The 21,179-nt window shown below is 55.5% G+C and overlaps 3 protein-coding genes and 1 long non-coding RNA gene across 8 annotated transcripts; 2 read left to right on the top strand and 2 right to left on the bottom strand.

The window, feature by feature from the left end:
- Nucleotides 1–1,231: 1,231 nt before the first annotated feature.
- On the bottom strand, nt 1,232–2,132 carry LOC128949889 (uncharacterized). Of its 2 annotated transcripts, XR_008484293.1 has the most exons (4): nt 2,043–2,132; nt 1,821–2,011; nt 1,343–1,767; nt 1,232–1,270 (listed from the first exon to the last, which is right to left on the bottom strand). It is a non-coding gene; the product is annotated as an uncharacterized LOC128949889 (long non-coding RNA). The 2 variants fall into 2 exon arrangements; XR_008484292.1 differs by lacking the exon at nt 1,232–1,270 and having other exon boundaries at nt 1,284–1,767.
- Nucleotides 1,987–6,682, top strand: PRUNE1 (prune exopolyphosphatase 1). Of its 2 annotated transcripts, XM_054294768.1 has the most exons (9): nt 1,987–2,025; nt 2,057–2,162; nt 3,496–3,600; nt 3,680–3,885; nt 4,425–4,609; nt 5,306–5,464; nt 5,559–5,653; nt 5,743–5,901; nt 6,009–6,682. In XM_054294768.1, exons 2-9 carry the CDS (start codon nt 2,124–2,126, stop codon nt 6,327–6,329), a joined length of 1,269 nt encoding a protein of 422 aa, XP_054150743.1. In that variant the 5' UTR covers nt 1,987–2,025; nt 2,057–2,123; the 3' UTR covers nt 6,330–6,682. The 2 variants fall into 2 exon arrangements, with proteins under 2 accessions (XP_054150743.1, XP_054150742.1); XM_054294767.1 differs by lacking the exon at nt 1,987–2,025 and having other exon boundaries at nt 2,032–2,162.
- Nucleotides 6,683–7,094: 412 nt separating this feature from the next.
- CDC42SE1 (CDC42 small effector 1) lies at nt 7,095–12,017 on the bottom strand. 3 transcript variants are annotated; one of them, XM_054294772.1, is made up of 5 exons: nt 11,721–12,017; nt 9,279–9,424; nt 9,089–9,199; nt 8,161–8,235; nt 7,095–8,057 (listed from the first exon to the last, which is right to left on the bottom strand). In XM_054294772.1, the coding sequence occupies exons 2-4, from the start codon at nt 9,330–9,332 to the stop codon at nt 8,164–8,166; spliced, it is 237 nt and encodes a 78-aa protein (XP_054150747.1). In that variant the 5' UTR covers nt 9,333–9,424; nt 11,721–12,017; the 3' UTR covers nt 7,095–8,057; nt 8,161–8,163. The 3 variants fall into 3 exon arrangements, with proteins under 3 accessions (XP_054150747.1, XP_054150748.1, XP_054150749.1); XM_054294773.1 differs by having other exon boundaries at nt 9,279–9,420; XM_054294774.1 differs by having other exon boundaries at nt 9,279–9,387.
- A 2,827-nt stretch (nt 12,018–14,844) lies between these two features.
- Nucleotides 14,845–18,824, top strand: MLLT11 (MLLT11 transcription factor 7 cofactor). The gene is made up of 2 exons (XM_054294770.1): nt 14,845–14,948; nt 17,203–18,824. The coding sequence occupies exon 2, from the start codon at nt 17,210–17,212 to the stop codon at nt 17,471–17,473; it is 264 nt and encodes an 87-aa protein (XP_054150745.1). The 5' UTR covers nt 14,845–14,948; nt 17,203–17,209; the 3' UTR covers nt 17,474–18,824.
- The last annotated feature ends 2,355 nt before the right edge of the window (nt 18,825–21,179 follow it).

Below are 21,179 nucleotides of genomic sequence, written 5' to 3'. Positions count from 1 at the left end.
AAAATAAAATAAAATAAAATAAAATAAAATAAAATAAAATAAAATAAAATAAAACAAAATGCAGTGCCGTTTAACAGCCATAAGGGAAGGTGGATTTCCATTCCCACTCGCGGCTCCGCCCCGAGCCCGCGGCGGGGCCAGTCCGGCCGGACCGGGGGGTCCCGGGGCGGGTCCGGGGGTCCCGGGGCGGGGCCGCCCCTCGGGGTCCCCCCCTTGCGGCTTTTCCTTCAGTTTTCCCCCCTAATCCTTGTTTTTTCTCATTTTTCCTTCTTTATGCCCCTTTTTCCTTCTTTAATCCTTGTTTTTCCTCATTTTTCTCTCTTTATTCCTTGTTTTTCCTCCCCTCCCCTTCTTTATTCCTTGTTTATGCTCCTTTACCTTTACTTTTAATTTTTTTCCCCTCCTTTTCCCTTCTTTTCTTTATTTTTTCCTCCTTTCCCCTTCTTTTTCTAATTTTCCCTTTTTTCCCCTCCTCTCCCCCTTCTTTTTTTCCACTTTTCCCCTCCTTTTTAACCCTTTACCTTTTCTCCTGCTTTTTTCTCCTTCTTCTCTCCTCCTTTATTCCCTTTTTTCTTCCTTCTTCCTTCTTTTTCCTTCTGCTCTTTCCTCTTTAATCCTCTTTTATTTTTTAATTCCTTCGCGCTCCTTTCGCTCCTCTCGTCTTCCTTTTCCCTCCTTTTTTTTTTTTTTTTTCCCCTTTTTAATCTCCCCTTTCTTTTATCCTCTTCCCTGTTTTTTTTTTTTCACCCTTTTTTTTCTTCTTTTTTCCTCTTTTTTCCCTCTTTTTCCCCCGTTTTCGGGGCCTGTTTTCCACCTGGCTGCGGCCGCCCCGTGGGAAGGCGGATTGAGGGCGGGGGGAGGAGGAGGAGGAGGAGGAGGAAGAGGAGGAAGAGGAGGAGGAGGAAGAAGAGGATTCAAGGTGGAAATTTTGGGGTGCACTCAGATTTTTGGGGGGGTTTTGCAGGGTGCGGGTTGGGCTGGGGGGGCGTTTTGGGCTCGCAGCGGAATTTGGGGGTGTCCGAGGGGGCTTGGGGGCTGTTTGGGGGTTCAGGGAGGGGTTCAGGGGTCCCGGGAGGGTTTTGGGGTGAAATGAGGAAATTTGGGGTCCCCCCCGAGCCCCCCCCCCCCAGCGCGGGGGATGCCGGGAACGGCCCCGCCCCCTCCCAGCGGCCCCTGCGGCGCGGGGGGAGGGGCTGGACTGGGACGGACTGGGATTAAACTGGGACGGACTGGGACATACTGGGCTGGACTGGGACGGACTGGGATTAAACTGGGACGGACTGGGACAAACTGGGCTGGACTGGGACGGACAGGGGTTATACCAGGACGGACTGGGACAAACTGGGTTTATACTGGGATAGTTTGGGGTTAAACTGGGACGGACTGGGATAGTCCAGGGTTATACTGGGACGGACTGGGACAAACTGGGTTTATACTGGGATAGTTTGGGGTTAAACTGGGCTGGACTGGGATAGTCCGGGGTTATACTGGGCTGGACTGGGACGGACAGGGGTTATACCGGGACGGACTGGGACAAGCTGGGCTAATACTGAGATAGTTTGGGGTTAAACTGGGCTGGACTGGGACAGTCCGGGGTGATACTGGGCTGGACTGGGACGGACTGGGGTGATAGTGGGACAGTCTGGGCTTATACTGGGGTCGTCTGGGGTGATACTGGGCTGGACTGGGACGGACTGGGTTTATACTGGGCTGGACTGAGATGGACTGGGCTTAAACTGGGCTGGACTGGGACAGTCTGGGGTGGTACTGGGATAGTCTGGGCTGATATTGGGATGGACTGGGCTTAAACTAGGCTGGACTGGGATGGTCCAGGGTGATACTGGGTTGGACTGGGGTAGCCTGGGTTTGTACTGGACTGTGCTGGGCCCTACTTGGCCGTACTGGGTTATACTGGGCTCTACTGGGTTGTACCGAGCTGTACTGGGCTGCACTGGGTTGCAGTGAGCTGTACTGGGTTATACTGGGCTATACTGGGTTATACCGGCTTATACTGGGTTATACTGGGTTGTAGTGAGCTGTACTGGGTTGCAGTGAGCTGTACTGGGCCGTACTGGTTTATACTGGGGCCATCCTGGCGGTTCAGGCCGTGGATCAGCGCTGTCATGGAGCGCTTCGTGCTGGGGAACCGGGCGGCTCTGCAGGTACGGGGGGAACGGGGGGGATTGGGGGGCTCAGGGGGGCTCAGGGGAAAGGGGGGGAATGGGAGGAATTGGGGAACAGGGAAATGGGGGAGCAGAGAAATGAGGGAGCAGGAAATTGGGGGTACAGGGGGGGATTGGGGGTGCAGGGAATTGGGGGTGTAGAGGGAGGAACTGGGGTTGCAGGGGGAGAATTGGGGGTGTAGGGGGAGAATTGAGGTTCGGGGGATTGGGGAGCAGGCAAATGGGGGAGCAGGAAAACGGGGGTGCAGGGGGGAAATAGAGGCTCGGGGAAATGGGAGAGCAGGGGGGGAATTGGGTGCAAGAAAATGGGGGAGCAGGGAAGTGGAGGAGAAGGGAATTGGGGGTGAAGGGAAATGGGGGTGCAGGGGGAAAATGGGGAGCATGGAATTCGGGGTGCATGGAATTGGGGGTGCAGAGGGGGAATTGGGGGTGCAGGGAAATGGGAGTGCAGGGAATTGGGGGTGCAGGAAGGAATTGGGGGTTCAGGGGGAAATTGGGGTGCAGGGGATTGGGGAGCAGACAAATGGGGGCGCAGGGGGAGCAGGGAATTGGGGGTGCAGTTAAATGGGGGTGCAGGGGGAGATGAGCACCCCACAGACTGAACCAAGAGCCCCAAGTGTGGTGCCCCACTGGGGTGGCACAGCCACACCAAGGACACCCCAAAATGTCTCCCAGCCCCAGCCCCATCCCAGACCTGCCGAGGGGTTTGTGCTGCAGCTGCTCTGGGGTTGTTTTTTTTTCCTGTTTTACCACAAATTAGCAAATCTGGGTTATGGCAGCAGAGAATTGTCCCAAAAAATCAGAGCCTGGGGACGGGGTGGCTCCCGTGGGCGGGGGACAGGAGAGTGACATGTTTTCCCTGATGCTGCAAGCAGGCAAAAGAGGGTGAAACATCATTTTTGGGGTGACAAACAGCCCCAAACTCTAAAACAAATGGGTTAAAGCACTCAGGGCTGCGGGGCTGGGATGGTCCCTGGCCTCACCTGGTGGCTCAGGTGAGTTTTCCTGGAATCCCAACACACCTCACTCACCCCAAACCTGAGGATTTAGTGCCAGAAATGGATCCCAGGGGTGCCAGGAGCTGGTCTGGAGGTCAGAAATAGATCCCAGGCAGCTCCAGTGGTGCCAAGAGCTTGTCTGGAGGCCAGAAGTGGATCCCAGGCAGCTCCAGGGGTGCCAGGAGAGTGCAATCTGTGGGTGCCACCTGTGTTGGGTGGCTCCAGGAGCACTGATGAGGACAAGGGAGCAGTCTGGGGGATTTTGGAGGACAAGGCCACGCTGCTGCCGTGCCTGACACCTCCCATCCCTGCAGGATCACATCCAGCAGCACCAGGAGATCCACGTGGTGATGGGCAACGAGGCCTGTGACCTGGACTCCGCCGTCTCCGCGCTGGCCCTGGCCTATTTCCTCGCCCAGGTGAGGCTCAGCCACCACCCCAGGGACCCCTGATGGCCTCGGGGACACCTCCCTGGGTGTGACACCCCCTTTGCTGCAGACCACCCCGGCTCCCAAAGCCGCCTTCGTGCCCGTGCTGAACATCCCCCGCGCCGACTTCGCGCTGCGGACGGAGACGACGTTCCTGCTGCGGGAGCGGGGCATCCCGGACACCTCGCTGGTCTTCAGGGATGAGATCGACCTGGGGGGGCTGCACCACGCTGGGCTGCTGTCCCTGACTCTGGTGGATCACCATGTTCTGCCCTGGTGAGCTGGGGGTGGCACCTTGGGGACAGCCAGGGGACAGCAGAGCCTCGATGGATTTTGCTGTGGGATGGGGGGGATCCTGGACACCTCGCTCGTTTTTTGGTGTGAGATTGATCTGGGGGATGAGATGGACCTGGCATCATGCTGAGCTGCTCTCCCTGACTCTGGTGGATCACCATGTTCTGCCCTGGTGAGCTGGGGGTGGCACCTTGGGGACAGCCAGGGCCACCCATGCAGAGCCTTGGTTGATTTTTTGATTTTGCTGTGGGATGAGGGCATCCTGCCTACCTCACTCATTTTTTGGGATGAGATGGACCTGGCACCACGCTGGGCTGCTCTCCCTGACTCTGGTGGATCACCATGTCCTGCCCTGGTGAGCCAAGGGGTGGCACCTTGGGGACAGCCAGGGCCACTCACGCAGAGCCTCACTTGATTTTGCCGCCCAAGATGGGTGAAATTGATAAATTTCCAGGGAGTTTTTAGGGAAAAAAAGGAATAAGGGGCTTTGGCAGGCTCTGACCCTCCCCGTTGCCCACCAGTGCTGACGCTGCCCTGGAGGAGGCCGTGGTGGAGGTCCTGGATCACCGACCGCTGGAGCGGGCCCGAGGCCCCCCGTGCCAGGTGACAGTGGAGCCCGTGGGCTCCTGTGCCACCCTGGTGACCGAGAGGATCCTGCAGGGCCCCCCGGGCGTGCTGGACAGAACCACGGCCGCGCTGCTGCACGGTGAGCAGGGCACAGCGGGGGACGGTGGGGCACAAAGGGACCTGGGTGAAAATGAGCCAGCAGTGTGCCCTGGTGGCCAAGAAGGACAATGGCTCCTGGCCTGGATCAGGAATTGTGTGGCCAGCAGGAGCAGGGAGCTCATTCTGCCCCTGGACTCGGTGCTGGTGAGGCCAAATCTTGAGCGCTGTGTCCAGTTCTGGGTCCTCAGTTTGGGAAGGATGTTGAGATGCTCAAACACAAGGCTGGTGAGGGGCTGGGAACACAAACCCTGTGAGGAAGGTTTGAAGGAGCTGGGGATGTTCAGCCTGGAGAAGAGGAGGGTTAGAGGTGCCCTTATTGCTCTCTACACCTTCTGAAGGGAGGTTGTAGCCAGGTGAGGTCAGTCTCTGACAGAATCAGAGGACACAGCTTCAAGCTATGTCAGGGATGGTACAGGTTGGATATTAGGAAGAAATTATTCACCAAAAAAATTAAAAAGTACTGGAATGCTCTTCCCAGGGAGATGCAGAATCACCATCTCTGGATGTGTTTAAATACACACTGGACATGATGCTATCTAATCTAGTTGAGGTGTCAGGGCATAGGATGGATGATCTCAGAGGTCTCTCCCACCCTCATCATTCTGTGATTCTGTGGGGTCCTGGCTGAGCTCTGTCCCCGGGGACGGTGACACCACGGCCCTGCTTGTCCCCACAGGCACCATCCTGCTGGACTGCATCAACCTGAGCCCAGCTGCAGGCAAGGTGACCCCCAGGGACGTGGCCTGCGTGTCCCTGCTGGAGGAGAGGTTCCCGGAGCTGCCGGCCCGTGACGCCGTGTTCGGAGCGCTGCAGGCGGCCAAGTTCGATGTCACAGGTGGGTGTGCCAGGCCAGCGGCACCCAGGTGTGTCCCCCCCTCTCTCCTTGGGGACAGCAAGGTGACCTGGGATCATTGCTGGCCACCTCCCAGGGCTGACGACAGAGCAGATGCTGCGGAAGGACCTCAAAGTCCTCTCCAGTGATGAGGCTGTCGTTGGCATCAGCGGCGTCTTCGAGGACTTGGAAGTGAGACTGGGAGCTGAGGGGGAAACTGAGGCAGGGAGTGGCATGCTGGGGACATCACGGTGACACTGAGACCCCTCCCCTCTGCCCAGACCTTCCTGCTGCGGCCTGGCTTGCTGCAGGACCTGGAGGCTTTCTGCCAGGCCCGTGGCTACGCCGGGCTGGTGGCCATGACCGTGTCCTTTAACCAACACCACGAGCCCACCCGCAAACTCGCCGTGTACAGCGCACAGGAGCCGCTCCGCGGCACGGTGAGTCAGGGAGCCACGTCTGGGCACATCCAGCCCTGCTTTGCCCCACAACCTGGCAGTTTTGGGGGTGCTGGGCAGGTCCCAGCCCCATGTTTGCTCCCCCACAGCTGTGCCGGGCTCTGGAGGAGGCGACGGCGCCGTCGCTGCTGCTGCGGCCGCTGCCCAGCCCCTGGCCCTGCGTGGCCGCCTACGCCCAGGGCAACGCCGTGGCCACCCGTAAGAAGGTGCTGCCCATCCTCAGGGCAGCTCTGGGGGGTCTGGGGGCTGCAGGGGGCCCCGAGGAAGAGGTGGTGCCCCCGCCCACCCCCATGAACAGCCTGGTGGAGGAGTGTCCCCTGGCACAGGCCGTGCCCCCGCTGTGCCCCCAGGATGTCCTGGAGCGGGTCAGCCGCATCGCCGCGGGGCAGCCCCCGGGCTCCCCGAAATAACAGAGGCACCCCCGTGGATGTTTGAGGTCTGGATGAGAAGCTGGGGTCCCTGAGTAGGCCCCCGTGGGGTGCCTGGGTGTGGGGGGGTGGCAGCTGCCTCTGTTAGAGCTCAGCTCGTGGTTTGTCCCCCCCAATGGCTCCCTGTGCCCCAGTGGTCCCCAAGGTGGGGTTTTGGGGGTGCCATGGGCAGGAGTTGCACCCCCTTGATGAAGGCGTTGGGGTGGGGGAGTTAAGGAGTTACTGATGATCTTCCTTCCGTGGGGGGCAGAGGGAGGCCCCAGAGGGTGGGTCCGGACACGCAGCCGTCCAGAACTGTCACCGTTTTCCAAGGATTAAATTCCCCTTTAAATTTCTTCCAGTTGTGGCTCTTGGCTTTTATTCAGGGACGGGGTGCTGCCCCACTCGAGCTGGGGGCGCGCCCCCTCTTTCCCTGGGGTGCAATCCCCTCTGCAGTGGGTCAGAGGAACATTTTGGGGTGTCCAAGGAGGGGGCGTCAGTGCAGCCACGCTCCCGAGTCCAGCCCAGCCGGGAGGAAACTGGTTGTGCCATAAAAAGTCGTGAATTTCAGCTTTTCCCAGTGGATTTGGCTGCTCCAGGAGCAGAGGAGGGAGCGAGGAGCTCCTGCACCCACCCCTTGGGCCAGCACAAGGCATTTATTTCAAGGGTGGAATGTTTTTCCCAAAAACCCTGACCCGAACACGACATGGGGCTGGAAAATCCCAGCTCCCACCGGAGCACAGGGGAAAGGCTCTGTCACCCAGCACGTGCTAATTAATATTTAATCCTGGCACTAATTAAACTATGTACACCCGCACCTAATTGCAGAGCCCTTCTCGGGTCAGGCCCTGTCCGGCCTGGGGACAATCCCGGGTGAGGAGGGGACCCCACCACGGTCCTGCCCGGGGCCACAGAGGCTGCTCAGGGGGGTTTGGGAGCTTAAAAATAGGAACAGATCCTAAAAAAAGGAGGGAGGTGAGGGTTTGGCGGCGGTGGAATGCCAGCTGGAGGCACTGTGGGCTCGGAGACAGCCGAGCATTGGGGTTGGATCCTGGTTTGGCACCAAAGCAGCGGGGTTTGATCCCAGTTCTGCTCCTAAAAATTGGGGTTTAATCCCAGTTTGACATCCAATCCTGGTTTGACACCAGAACATCTTGGGTTTAACTCTGGATTGGCACCAGAATATCAGGGTTTAAACCCGGTTCTGCTCCTAAAAATTGGGGTTTAATCCCAGTTTGACATCCAGTCCTGGTCTGACACCAGAACATCTTGGGTTTAACTCTGGTTTGGCACCAGAATATTGGGGCTTAATCCTGGTCTTGCTCCTCTGGGATGTTCTGGGAGGCATCAAAGCTGCCTCTGCACCATGAACTGGTTCCCTGGGGAAACTGAGGCACCACCATGCAGCCCATGGGAGACATGGGAGTGGGAAAAGGGAGAACTGGGAGGATTTGGGACTCGTGGGCTGCTCCTGGCAGCTCCTGGCACGTTTCAGGGGGGTGGCTGTGTCCTTTGCAGGTGGGGCAGGAGCTGGGGGCTCCCTGCCCACGTCACCACAGCCAGTGCCTCCAGCAAGGAGGGATTTTCCAGAGGGATGAAGCCCCAAAGTCCCCGGGAGCTGGGCGAGGATGGTGCTGCATAAATACCGCGGGGTCAAAGCACTCCAGGTTGGCTTCTCCTCCAGCGGGGGGGGATCAGGCAGTTCAAGTTTGGGCTGAAAAAGCCAGGAATCTGTAAAATGCAAGAGGTGATGGGTTATGGGAGCGCCCAGGTGGTGGCTCAGGTGGGTGCTCCTCAGAGGGGAACGCTGGGGGTGCCATGGGCTGGTACTCACACGCTACAACACTCGGGAGCTGCTCCACTGTCGCTCCCGGCCGCCCTTGGACCTCATCTCCTGCACAGCACCAGTCTGCAGAGAGGAGCTGTCAGCACCTGTGCCACCCCCCTGGCCCGGCCAGGAGAGCCAGCACCCCAAAACAACACCCAGAAAACAACCCTGAGACCCAGCACCCCAAAACAACACCCAGAACCCCAAAAAAACACCCAGAAAACAACCCTGGGACCCAGCGCCCCAAAACAACACCCACCAACCAACCTGAGACCCAGCACCCAACTTTGAGATCCAGCACCCCAAAACAACACCCAACACCCCAAAACAACACCCACCAACCAACCTGAGACCCAGCACTCAACCCTGAGACCCAGCACCCCAAAACAACACCTAGCACCCAACTGTGAGACTCTACCACCCCAAAACCAACACCTACCACTCCAAAAGCACCACCTAAGACTCAGCACCCCAAAACAACACCCACCACTCAATTTTGAGACTCTAGCACCCCAAAAGAGCACCCAGCACCCCAAAACAACACCCAGCACCCAACCCTGAGACCCAGCACCCCAAAGCACCACCTGTCATCCAACCCTGAGACCCGGCACCCCAAAACAACACCCACCAACCAACTGTGAGACCCAGCACCCAACCCTGAGACCCAGCACCCCAAAACAACACCCACCAACCAACTGTGAGACCCAGCACCCAACCCTGAGACCCAGCACCCCAAAACAACCCTTACCACCCAACTGTGAGACTCAGCACCCCAAAATAACACCCAGCACCCCAAAACAACACCCAGCACCCAACCCTGAGACCCAGCACCCCAAAACAACACCCAGCACCCCAAAACCACCACCTATCACCCAGATGAGAGCCCCACCACCCCGACCCTGAGCCCCAGCCCCCAGCCAAGCCCCCAGGGTACCATGGGCAGCCCCTCTCCCGCAGCCATGTCCCCGGAGCCGATGTGTGTCAGGTGCACGAAGTTCATGGGCTCCCCGATCATGGAGCGGTCGATCCGTCTCCTCCTCTTCTTCTGCGAGGGGATGAAGGCCATCAAACCCTGCTGACCGCCAGGCCCCCTCCCCAAAATGGCTGCACAGGGAGGTACTCACGGGCTGGGGCTTCTCCACGACGCAGCAGCCCAGCTTGTGCCAGAAGTCGCTCATGCTGGCGGTGGTGGCAGCCAGCGTCCCCCCGGGCAGGGTCACTCCATGGGGACACCTGGGCAGGGTGGCACAGCGGGGAGAGGAGCGGCTGGCTGTGGGTGGGAAGGGAGAGTGATGCTTCCACGCCTCCCCAAAGCAATGGTAAAGCAATTTCCCATCAAGCAACAAAAGGCAGAGCCCGGGGTCACACACAGACCATCCAAGGGGACACCTGGGCAGGGTGGCACAGCGGGGAGAGGAGCGGCTGGCTGTGGGTGGGAAAGGAGAGTGATGCTTCCAGACCTCCCCAAAGCAATGGTAAAGCAACTTCACATCAAGCAACAAAAACTAGAGACCCCCAGCAGAGCCCTGGGTCACACACACAGCTAATCCTGTCATGGCAAGAGGGTCCCAGGGACCCTGAGCATCACACAGAGACCCCCAGAGTTGTCCCCATGGCCGTGTCTGGGCTTTGTCCCCCGCTCCAGGGCAGGACACAGCTGAAGGATGCTGCGGCAGGATGGGGGGGATGGAGGCAGCCATGGCAAATCCCAACTCCCTGAGCCAGGCAGCTAAAAATATCCCGGCCTTTCCGAAAAGGGGCCGGAGCTTCAGCTCTTCCGCTCCTGCTTCTGAAGAGCAGATGAGAGAGAAATAAACAGGGACTGGTGGGATTTTATCCCATACTCCCACGGTACTGCCTAGGGTAGGCAAGGAGGTGTGGAAAGGGGGTTTGACCCCCAAAATGGGGGCTTCTCCTCATGCTAAGGAGAGATAACTCCTTAAAAAATTAAGGAGCCAGTGGCACGCAGGGAACTCACCCACCCACGAGGGGCCGTGGCCGGAGCTCAGCCCGGTGTCAGCCACGGGAGAGCCCCCACGGGCGGTGGGTGCCGGAGCCAGGGCTCCCTCCGGCGAACGGGACAAGTTCCTTCCGCTGCCCCTGCGCCGGTGCCGCCGGATGGACCAAAGTCCGGCCGCGCTTCCTGCTGCCGGCGGGGAGGAGCGGGGCCGGGGGCAGCCCCCCAAAACGGGGGGCTCCGCCTGGGCACAGCCCTGTCAGCGCCTCCGGCCAGGATCTGTCCGCAATAACCCCACGGAATCACCCTCCAAGCGGGCATTCCATGGGGTGGGTGCTCTCTGTGCTGCTCCCCCATAACCAGAGGACCCCCGTGTCCCCCGCCGTGTCCCCCGCCGCGTCCCCCGCTCTGTCCCTCACCGTGCGCCCATTCCCGTTCCCCGGTGAGCCCCTCCGGGAGCGCTGGGATCGGGCAGGCTGTGACACGTCCCGCCCGGTGCACACCGGCTCCGTGCCCACGCCGTGCCCCCCCTGCCAAACCCAAACCCAAACCCGGCCTGTGCCCCTGGCTGCGGGGCTGATGAGGAGGGGGCTGAGGGGTAAATGAGGAAGGGGCTGCGTTTCCTTCCCAGCCCGATTTCCTCAGCAAAATCAGCGCTGGGATCCGGCCGTGCAGCGGCCGGGCCTTGCTGGGGAGGCGCCCCCCGAACTCAGCACCGCAGCCCCGGCCGCTGGGAGAGCCTCGGATGAACCAGCAGCGAAACCTCCGGGCTCCGCACGGCCACGACCCCCTGCCCGCAGCCCTCAAAGCCCCCAAAGCCCCTCCGGCACCCGCCAGGGCCTCACGGCCTCGACAGGGCGGCTTTGGGCCCGGCTCCGGGCGGCTCTGGTCGGTTCTTGCCCCCCGATCCCCGCTTTGGGGGTCGCACGCCCTCAGCCCACCCTGCGAGGAGCCGTGCCCGGGTTCAGCCCACCGGGGCAGCTCGGTAGCCCCGGGCAGGGCGGTTTTGGGCCCGGCCCTGCCGGCACAGGCAAAATGACTTCCCGGTTGGGAAAGCACCGCCGGGCTCTGCGTCACCCGCGGGCTCCGGGCAGGGGGGTCCGCTCCGAGCCCCCCAGCACTGGGATCACCCACTCATGGGGTACCCTCGGGGGTCTCGGAGGGAAGGCCAGAGTGTGGGGACAGGGCTGGACAGGGGGACAGTCCTGGAGTGCCCCGGTTGCGGGCCCGGGACCCCCGGGATGGGCGGCAGAGTGGAAGTGACCGTCCCTTCTTTGCGAGGGACGGTCCCGGTGCGACCCCAGGGCTCCGCGGGGCTCCGGCACTCCGGGGGTCCCAGCAGGGTTTGGGGGTCCCGGTAGGGTTGGTGGGACCCCGCAGGCCTTGGGACCCCGCTGGTCCCAGTGGGGCTGGAGAGATCCGGTGGATCCCGGGAGGGCTCCCCGGTTGAGCCAGCGAGCTGCAAGGGGGGTCGTCCCGCCGCCCCGCTCCCGTTCCGGTACCGATCCCGGTGCGCTCTCCGCCTTCCTACGGCGGTTCCGGGGCCCTTCCGCGGAGTCGGAAGGGTTCCCATCCCGGCCCGTTCCCGTCCCGGTGGCGGCCCCATTACCTGTCCCGGCGCGGGAGAGGCTCCCGGGGCCGGTGTCCTGCTCGCAGCCCCACGCGTGGCTCGGAAGTCCCGGTCCCGCTGCCGGTGTCCGGCTCGCAGCGGCCCCAAGCGTGGCCCGGGAGTGCAAGTCCCGATCCCTTTATGAGCCCCGGTCCCGGTGCTGGTCCCGGTGCCCCGCTCGCAGCCCAGGCGTGGCTCGGGGGTCTCGGTGCCGGTTCCGGTGCCGGTGCCTCGCTCGCAGCCGCAGGCGTGGCCGGGAGGTGCCGGTGCCGGTGCCCGCTCGCAGCCCCAGGCGTGGCCCGGTGCGGACGCGGCGCAGCTCCCGCCGCCCGGCGCGGCTCGGCCCGGCCCGGCCCCGGCACAGCGCCCTCCCCGGGAACCGCCGGCACTGCGGCACCGGGAGGAACGGGGGGACCGGTGGGAATGGGCGTCGAGGTCCCGGTAGGAATGGGGGTCCCGGTAGGAACGGGGGGACCCGGTAGGAATGGAGGGCCCGGATCCCAGTAGGAACGGGAACACGGGGTCCCGATAGGAATGGGGGGCCCGGGTCCCGGTAGGAATGGGAACACGGGGTCCCGATAGGAATGGGGGGTCGGGGGTTGCAGTAGGAATAGGAGTCCCAGTAGAAATGGGGTCTCAGTAGGAATGGGGTCCCAGTCCCGGTAGGAATGGAGGTCCTGGTAGGAATGGGGAGCCCAAGTCCCGGTAGGAACGGGAGTCTCCAGGGTCCCAGGAGCAGCAATTTGGGGATTCTTGAGGTCCTGTTACGGCTGGGGGTCCCCAGCTGGGGTTCAGGGGTTTGGGGTTTCCAGGAGCGCTGGGGGAATGCCAGGGGACCAGGTAGGGCTGGGGGTCCCCAGCAAGACTGGGGTCCCCAGGAAGTCCCAGTTATGCCCCCGAGCCTTATTTCTGCTTTTTCCATCATACACCAGAGCCCCTGGGGCACCCGAAGGCGTGGGAACACCCTGCAGCTGGTGTTGAGCGGTGTCACCACTTCCAGCTCGGTGCCCTTCCGCTTGCACAACATCTGGTGAGCTGCTGCCACCACCATTGTCCTATCACTGTCACCAACACAGTCCTGTCACTGCCACCACCATTGTCCTGCCACTTCCACAACTGTGGTTCTGGCATTGCCACCACAGTCCTGTCACTGTCACCACACAGGAGACGCCCCTGTGTGAGCCTCAGAGTGTCCCTTGCTGTGTCAGCCCCCAAATCCCAGCCATCCCCACTGCTCCCACTGCAGAAATCCTGAACAAGGCAGCACTGTCCCCACTCACTCGGGTCTCTGTCCCACGCCTGTCCCCAGCCATTGGGTGGCCCTGGCTGATAATACCCCAAGTGTTTGTGACCTCATTTCATTTTTTTTTTTTTGTGTTTGTGCTGCCAGAGGACATTTTCCCCCTTGCAGCCCTCCCAAAACCCACAGCAGTGCCTTCCATCCCCTTGGGGTTCAGCCCCATGTCCCTTCTCAGAGAGGGACACCACAGTCTTTGGGCTGTCACACGAGCAGGTGACACCCCAAAGACCAAGGAGATGGGTGACATCCAGCTCCTTATGAGGCTGCTCAGCCAAACTGCACCCCATGGCCTGGGGGACCCCCAAAAACCACAGCAGCTCAACCCCTTGGAGGGATCAGCATCCTCCAAAGGGCTCCCAGCTGGAATTTTCCCTGCAAGGGTCTAATTTGGAGCAGGATGCTCTCTGCCCATGACAGTGCTGAGAGGAGGAGGAGGAAGAGGAGGAGGAAGAGGAGGAGGAGGCAGAAATAGTCTGGCTGAAAGCCGAGCACTGGCAGAACAGCTTGGCACCATCAGAAACGAGCTGCACGCGGGGAACAGGGAGGAAAAAAGAGAGGAAAAAAAAACCCTAAAGCACCAAAAGAATGCTGATCTCAGGCAAAGCCCAGGGAGAGGAAGGCAAGGGCTGCTCGGAGCCTCTCAGGTGCATGGATGTGGCCTGTGCCCCCCAAAAAAGGTGTTTGGGGTCTCAGGGGTGCTAGGACAGACTCCCTGGTCTGAGGGGTTGCATTAGGGTTTGCTTTGTTGTCAGCTGTGGGGTGAAGTGGGGTGTGAGGTGCCCCCACCCTGGCCCTGGCAGTGATTGATGCCAGTTTTGGGTGGCTCCCTCTATTTCTAGTTCCACGTCTGGCTTCGGCCACAAAGCTGGGATATTTTTGCTGTGTGGCTTTAGGCTCAAATAGCCTCAGTCTCAGATTGAAAAAATAAATAAAAATAAAAATAATAAAAATAAAAATAATAAAAATAAAAATAAAATTAATAAAACTAAAATAATAATAATAACGTAAAATAAAGTAAAATGAAATTAAATAAAGTAAAATGAAATGAAATGAAATAAAGTAAAATGAAATAAAGTAAAATAAAATAAAATAAAGTAAAATAAAATAAAATAAAATAAAATATAGCAAAATAAAATAAAATAAAATAAAATAAATTGAAGTAAAATGAAATAAAATGAAATAAAACAAAATGAAATTAAATGAAATGAAATAAAATGAAATGAAATAAAATAAAATAAAATAAAATAAAATATAGTAAAATAAAATAAAATAAAATAAAATAAAATAAAATAAAATGAAGTAAAATGAAATAAAATGAAATAAAACAAAATGAAATGAAATTAAATGAAATAAAATAAAATAAAATAAAATATAAAATATAAAATATAAAATATAAAATATAAAATATAAAATATAAAATATAAAATATAAAATATGACATATAAAATATATTTTTAGGGGGTTTCTTGGAGCCAAATTTCCCCATGTTTGACCTACACAATGCCCTCCCAAAGTCTGGGGGTACCACATCCCCCCATATCTTCACATGCAGGTAAAATAAATATTCCCCAGCTCCTTCCTGGCTGAAAATTATCCCCCCAACACTCAGCCGAAGGTTTCAGGAGCGAACCAGGTTTAACATATCCTCGCCTTGGGGGTCCAGCACGCAGCATCCCCGCCCCTGCCGTCCTCCCTCTCCCTCCCTCCCTCCCTGGCGCGGGTGGGAGCCGCTGACTCATCTGCCATCATCACCACCATCATCATCATCGCCATCCTCCCCCCACGAGGAAGGGCAGTTCGAGGGGCTGCATTGCAGACCCAGCAGACAAAAGCGACGCCGCTCCCTCCGCCCGCGGCTCCCCGGCACAAAGAGCCCGGCCCGGCCCCGGCTCCGAGCGCAGCGCTCCCGGCACCGCCCGCCCGACCAGGTAAGGGATGCTCGGATGCTCGGGAGAGGATGCTTGCTGTCCCGGCAAGGATTTGGGTGCAGGGAGATGCTGGGATTTATTTTTGAGCGGGGAAATGAGCTACAGGCAGCGGGGATTTAAGTGGAGAAAGGTGGGTTTGGTTCCATGGGAAATGATCTTTTTTAGGGGTGACACGCCACACAAGAGGGGTTTTCCCCCTATATTCATTCCTTTTTGCTGGATATTTAATTATTTACTTGTCACTAAACTCTCTTTCCCCTTCTCTTGTCATTAAACTCCAATTTTTCACTATATGGAGTTTAAAAATCCATCACCACAACGCCCATCACCATTAATAATTATGTGTCGTTTTGCTGCAAAAAACTCACTGATAGATCCCTAGGGATAAATTCCCAGGGAAGAGACTATTTTAAAGTCCTGTGGCTCAGTTTACCCGGAGGGGATGACACAGGAGCCTTTCATAGCCTCTGAGTGACATCCAGAACCTTTTAAATTTAGCAGCTGAACGCACCGATCCAAAATATGCCTGAATCATCCTTGAGAATTCTGATGTTGAGGCAGGGAATCAGCAGGAAAATGAGGATGTTTTGGGTTAGTCTGGGCTTTTTTCCCCACCTCCGATGCCAATCCGGGAGGTGAATGACATAACCCTGCCAGGCAGTGACTCAGCTCCACCGAGAAAAGCTGAGCCACGTCTGGTCCTGCTCTTTCCCAATTTTCTGGTGGATCGGGGTGGGGCTGCAGGGGGAAATTCTGCAGCGGGGATGGATGGATGGCACGGCAGGGATGGGTGGGGTGTGGTGGGAATGTCGGGCGAGGCTCCTTCCAGCCCTTTCTAGAGGGTTCGGCCAGGGGAGGGAGGGATGGGGTGGGATCAGGGGGGAGGGGGATGCACAGGGACCCTTCCTCACTGCCCGTTCCGTGGGGATTCAGCACAGGGAAAGGTGTGGAGGGGTGGAAAAAGAGTTTATTTAGGTGCTGCTCTCCCACCTCTGCTCTGCCAGAGCTGGCAGGAGGGATTTCAGGAGGAGCAGGTGGGAAGGGGTTAATGCCCACTCTGATTTCACGAGGAGCAGGTGGGAAGGGGTTAATGCCCACCCACTCTGATTTCAGGAGGAGCAGGTGGGAAGGGGTTAATGCCCACTCTGATTTCAGGAGGAGCAGGTGGGAAGGGGTTAATCCCCACCCTGATTTCACGAGGAGCAGGTGGGAAGGGGTTAATGCCCACCCACTCTGATTTCAGGAGGAGCAGGTGGGAAGGGGTTAATGCCCACTCTGATTTCAGGAGGAGCAGGTGGGAAGGGGTTAATCCCCACCCTGATTTCACGAGGAGCAGGTGGGAAGGGGTTAATGCCCACCCTGATTTCAGGAGGAGCAGGTGGGAAGGGGTTAATGCCCACCCTGATTTCACGAGGAGCAGGTGGGAAGGGGTTAATGCCCACCCTGATTTCAGGAGGAGCAGGTTATCCTAAAAAAGGATCTCCTCTTTTTAGGGGGTTATCCTAATAAATTTGGGGATTATCCTAAAAATTATATCCCCCTTTTAAGGGACTAGCCTAAAAAGGACATCTCCTTTTTTGGGGATTATCCTTAAAAAGGATCTCCCCTTTTTAGGGGCTTATCCTAATAAATTTTGAGATTATCCTAAAAATGATAGCCCCTTTTTAGGGAACTATCCTAAAAAGGATATCTCAGTTTTTAAGGGGTTATCCTAAAAAGTTTTGGGGATTATCCTAAAAATCATAGCCCCTTTTTAGGGGATTATCCTAATAAATTTTGGGATTATCCTAGAAATCATAGCCCCCTTTTTAGAGGGCTATCCAAAAAAGGATATCCCATTTTTAGGGGATTATCCTAAAAAGCATATCCTCTTTTTGGGGATAATCCTAAAAAGAATAACCCCTTTTTAGGGGCTTATCCTAAAAAGGATATCTCCTTTTTAGGGGTTATCCTAAAAAGGATCTCCCCTTTTTAGGGGGTTATTCTAATAAATTTTGAGATTATCCTAAAAACGATAGCCCCCTTTTTTGGGGACTATCCTAAAAAGGATATCTCCTTTTTTAGGGGGCTATCCCAGAAAAGATATCCCCTTTTTTAGGGGACTATCCTAAAAAGGATATCCCTTTATTTGGGGGTTATCCTACGGGACAGCATCAACATAGCAACACCTGAAATTTCTACCCACTTTGGGCCAACTCCTGTGTTTTTAGTCGAACTTTTCTCTTCCTTTTCTTCCCCCTCGTGCCCTCCACAGTCTGAAAATGCTGGACACCATCAGCAGCCAGTACGACTCGTTCATCTACTGGAGGATGCCGATCCCACGGCTGGACATGGCCGAGCTGGAGGGGCTGGGGCTGGCAGACCTGGCCCTCTACAAGCCCAAGGGAGGCCTGGGCAAGCTTGCTGAGCACCGAGGCAGCCAGGAGCTCTCCCAAGAAGAGGACAGTCTGCTGCAGTTCAACAGCTTCAATTTCTGGCGAGCTCCCATTGCCAGCATCACCTCCTTAGATTTCGATTTAATTTGAAGCCTTTCTCTGTCACTCCTCACCCCCCTGCTCTCTGCCTTTCTGCCAGGATTTGGTTTTGGTGTCACTTTGGAGGTTGTTGGGTTGGGTTTTTTTTTTTTTTGGTTTCTGGGTGGTTTTGTCATTCATCATTCACTCAGCAGCTCACCGTGGCCTTGATGGTGATGGGCTCCCCAAAAATCTTCAACTCCACTCTCTCCCTTTTCCTCCTGGAATCACAACAGCACTGGGGGCAAACACGAGGGGAAGGGGCAGAAACAGCCCCTCCATTGCCCCTCTCAATTCCCAGAGGGTTTGGGAGGTGCTGACAATTTCTCAGCTCATTTCTCGAGTGCTTTTTTAAGAAACTCGTTTGTGCAAACGAGGAGCAATGGGAATCGCCCTCATTTTGCAGAAAGCATCGACCTCTGTGCTCCCCTGGCCCAATTTCTCAAAATTCCTCTTTGTCCCTTAACATTCCCCTTGGGAATGCAAGGTGGAAGAGGCAGGGATGTGCTCAAGATATCAGCACAAACCTTCTTCTTGAGGAAAATAATCACTTTGAGCCTTGTGGTGTGAGCCTAAGCAGAGAAAATTATGTCCAGGAGGGTAAATAGACATGGAAATGCTCTGACTTTGCTTAGGAGGGGTCAAGGTTGGGTGTTTATTGCCCCAGATTTGATTTTTTTCATCCTTTTTTTATGCCCCACATGGCTTATTCCCAGTGCTGGGTACATTGAAGGGCGATGGGGCAGAGCTGAAAGGTGGATCATGCTCCCAAATGAAAATATTTCAGCTTTTCCACCCACTTAATCCCTTTAAAACCAACAACAAACAACGCTGCGTTCATTCAAGTGGAAGCCTTGAGTTTTCTCCGGGGAGATTTTCACCTGCTAAGGTTTATTTCTGAGCATCATCTCAAAATGGGAGGAAAAAAACCCAACCTGGAATAATTTTTGGCTTTTAAACAGTTGGGGTTTTTTTCCCTTTCCAATATTGTTTTCTGGGATTGATTTGTCTTCTTGAATGTGCTTTTTTTTGGGTTTGATTGGGATGAAATGATGTGGAGCATCCCAAAATCATCCTGAGAGTTGGGGGGTATGTGGCTGGGGGCAGGCAGCACTTTAAAACGTGCCAGAAATAGGCAAAAAATTGGAAAAAATCTGCATTCTACTATGAAAATTGGTTGCAGCTCTCCTGTAATCTGCAGAAATAATCAAGTGTGCTGATTTTGAACCATCTGTGTAAAACCAGAGATGAAAAATGTAAACTCTCCTCTGCAGAGCTGTTTTGACTTCTGTGTTCCCAGCTAGGAAAACCTGCAGGAGAAGTATTTATTATGAAACTTTAAATAAAATCAGTTCAAAACATACACATTCATGTGGACATGCAGACTGGTATCAAGTTTTTTGGCATTAAAATGTCTCAAATCTCTTTACAGTGAGCTGGGAACTCACCCCCTATGTCTTTGCAAATGCTGTGGAAGACTTAAGCATGGAAAAACTAAGCCTAAAATATTATTATAAGCACATTAAGGATATTATTAACACTTCAGCTTTTCCAAGCCTCACGGGAAAACACTACAGAGAAGAAACAGCCCCTAGAGCTCCAATTTTACCTCAAAAAATGGACATTTTGGGCAACTCAGGGGTAATACCTTGGGTTAGGGGGGTTTGGCAGCCTGAGGGGAGCTAAATCCTGGACTGGAAGACGCTTAGAGGGGACAGATATACTCAAACTACTGAAATACGCATATATAAATACAAATATATTTACAAATCACAATTAACAAAGTTTCAAAGCACATCTCAACCACCCGGCCTCCGCGAGCCGCGGCCGCCATTTTATACTTGGCGCAAAAACGCCTCTGCCGGATCTAACTCTTGGAACCCCTCATAGGCCAACCCTACAGCTCGATATCCTTCCGCCAGGGGAAACCCCTCCCCTGCCAGGCCTCTCCTAACGGCTTCAGGGCGGGAAGGACGGCAGACAAAATAAGGAGAAATCTCCGCATTCCCCACAGTTCCCGCTGAGCGCAAGTGCGGGGCCAGCCCGATTTTTCTGCGCCGCCTTGGGGAACTCTTTTGTTGCAAGTCCTGTATCCTTCCGCCGCCTCACGGGCTCGCCGCCGGGGCCGCCATTTTGTGAGGCCGCGGCGGGAGGGGCGGGGCAGGCGCGGACCTGGGCGGGGCCGAGCGCCGTCAGCGGGGCCGCTGAGGGGAGACACCCGTGAGGGGAAGGGCTGCGATCTTGGGGGTCTTGAGGAGGGGGGATCCCCGTGAGGGGCTTTGGGGACCCCCATGAGGGGAAGGGCTGCGATCTTGGGGGTCTGAGGATGGAGGACCCCTGTGAGGCGTTCAAAGGACTCCCATGGAGGGAGGAGCCTCTGAGAGGGGCGATCTTGGGGGGGTCTGAGGAGGGGGGACACCCATGAAGGCTTTAGAGGGCTCCCAGTGAAGGAATGAGCTGGAGGAACCTCAGGGGTGATCTTGGGGGTCTTGAGGAGGGGGGACCCCCAAAGAACACCCAGAGAACAAATCCCATCACAAACATCCCATCTCGCCCTTCATTCTTACACCAGGGCAAATTCTCACTCTCTTCCCTTCAGCAACCCCTAAAACCACCTGATGTAATGTCTTAGGTGACCTCAAGTGTGAAATCCTTGGGATAAAACCCCTAAGATCGCTCTCCAGTAGAGGGCAGATGGGTATTTAGGAAAGTAAAAGTGCTGAAATGTGGCCAAACACGCCCAGCGGCTGCTTCCTGCCCCTGAATGTTTTCACCAGGGGAGATAAGGGAGGAGGATCCTACTCCTGGTGTAAATAAAGGTGGTTCCAGGGTGACTGGCTACTCCAGGTCTGGAGAAAATGGATTTGGCTGATTGCAAGAGAGGAATAATGAGAATTCCTGCCTGTGCCAAATCCAGAGCGCAACAGTTTGCTTTGCTCTTTACCGCCAGCGTTGAGTGTTTTGCTTTGTGTAAACACTGAGTAAGGAAATTCCTGGATAGGCAGGTCTAAGAAATGTGTAGGTTGCTCCTTATTTATTTTATTTATTCTATTTACTCCATTTATTCTTATTTATTCTATCCCATATTAGATGGAAATAAAGAGGTTTCCCATTGTTCCTTGAGCCTTATTTAGTCTGGGAAAATCCATTTGACTTGGTTCTAAGTGCAAATTACTCACAATTTTTCTAATAACTCATCAAGTTAATTTTTGTGCGTTTGGGGAAACCCCAAGTGCTGTTTCTCTGCAGTTTTGAGGCTGCTGAAAATTTTTGGGAAGCTTTTTTTGCCTCATCCTGCAAACACTTCTGCATGTGAGTACTTCATTGGTCAAGTGGGGCTGTTCACCTGGGTGAATGTTTGCTTAGTAATCAGAGAGTGCTTTTGAAACGGAATTAATTTTTGAGATCCTGACATTCCCACCCAGAAAGGGCACAGGGACAGCCCTGAGAGGTGAATTTTGCATTTCCCACGAGATGGCATCAGCAACCACTTTAATTGTAACAAAACCATTTAATTTATCACTTCCACATAAAGACTTTTCTTGTCTCTCGTTTTTAAATGGGAAAAAGGATCTTTAGCTGGGTTAAAGGGGAATCTGGTGCTGAAAAGGTGCTGAAAACTCCATGCTTGGGCTGTTTTCACCTGCCAGCCCAAATATTCTATGAAACAAACCTGATAAACTTGCTAAATTAGATAAAAGAAAAGAAAAAACAGATT

The sequence above is a fragment of the Melozone crissalis genome, unplaced genomic scaffold, assembly GCF_028551555.1.
Source record: "Melozone crissalis strain CALT ecotype California unplaced genomic scaffold, PUWL_Pcris_2 ptg000323l_1, whole genome shotgun sequence".
Lineage (NCBI taxonomy): Eukaryota > Metazoa > Chordata > Aves > Passeriformes > Passerellidae > Melozone > Melozone crissalis.
This window is presented reverse-complemented; position numbering and strand designations above follow the sequence as displayed.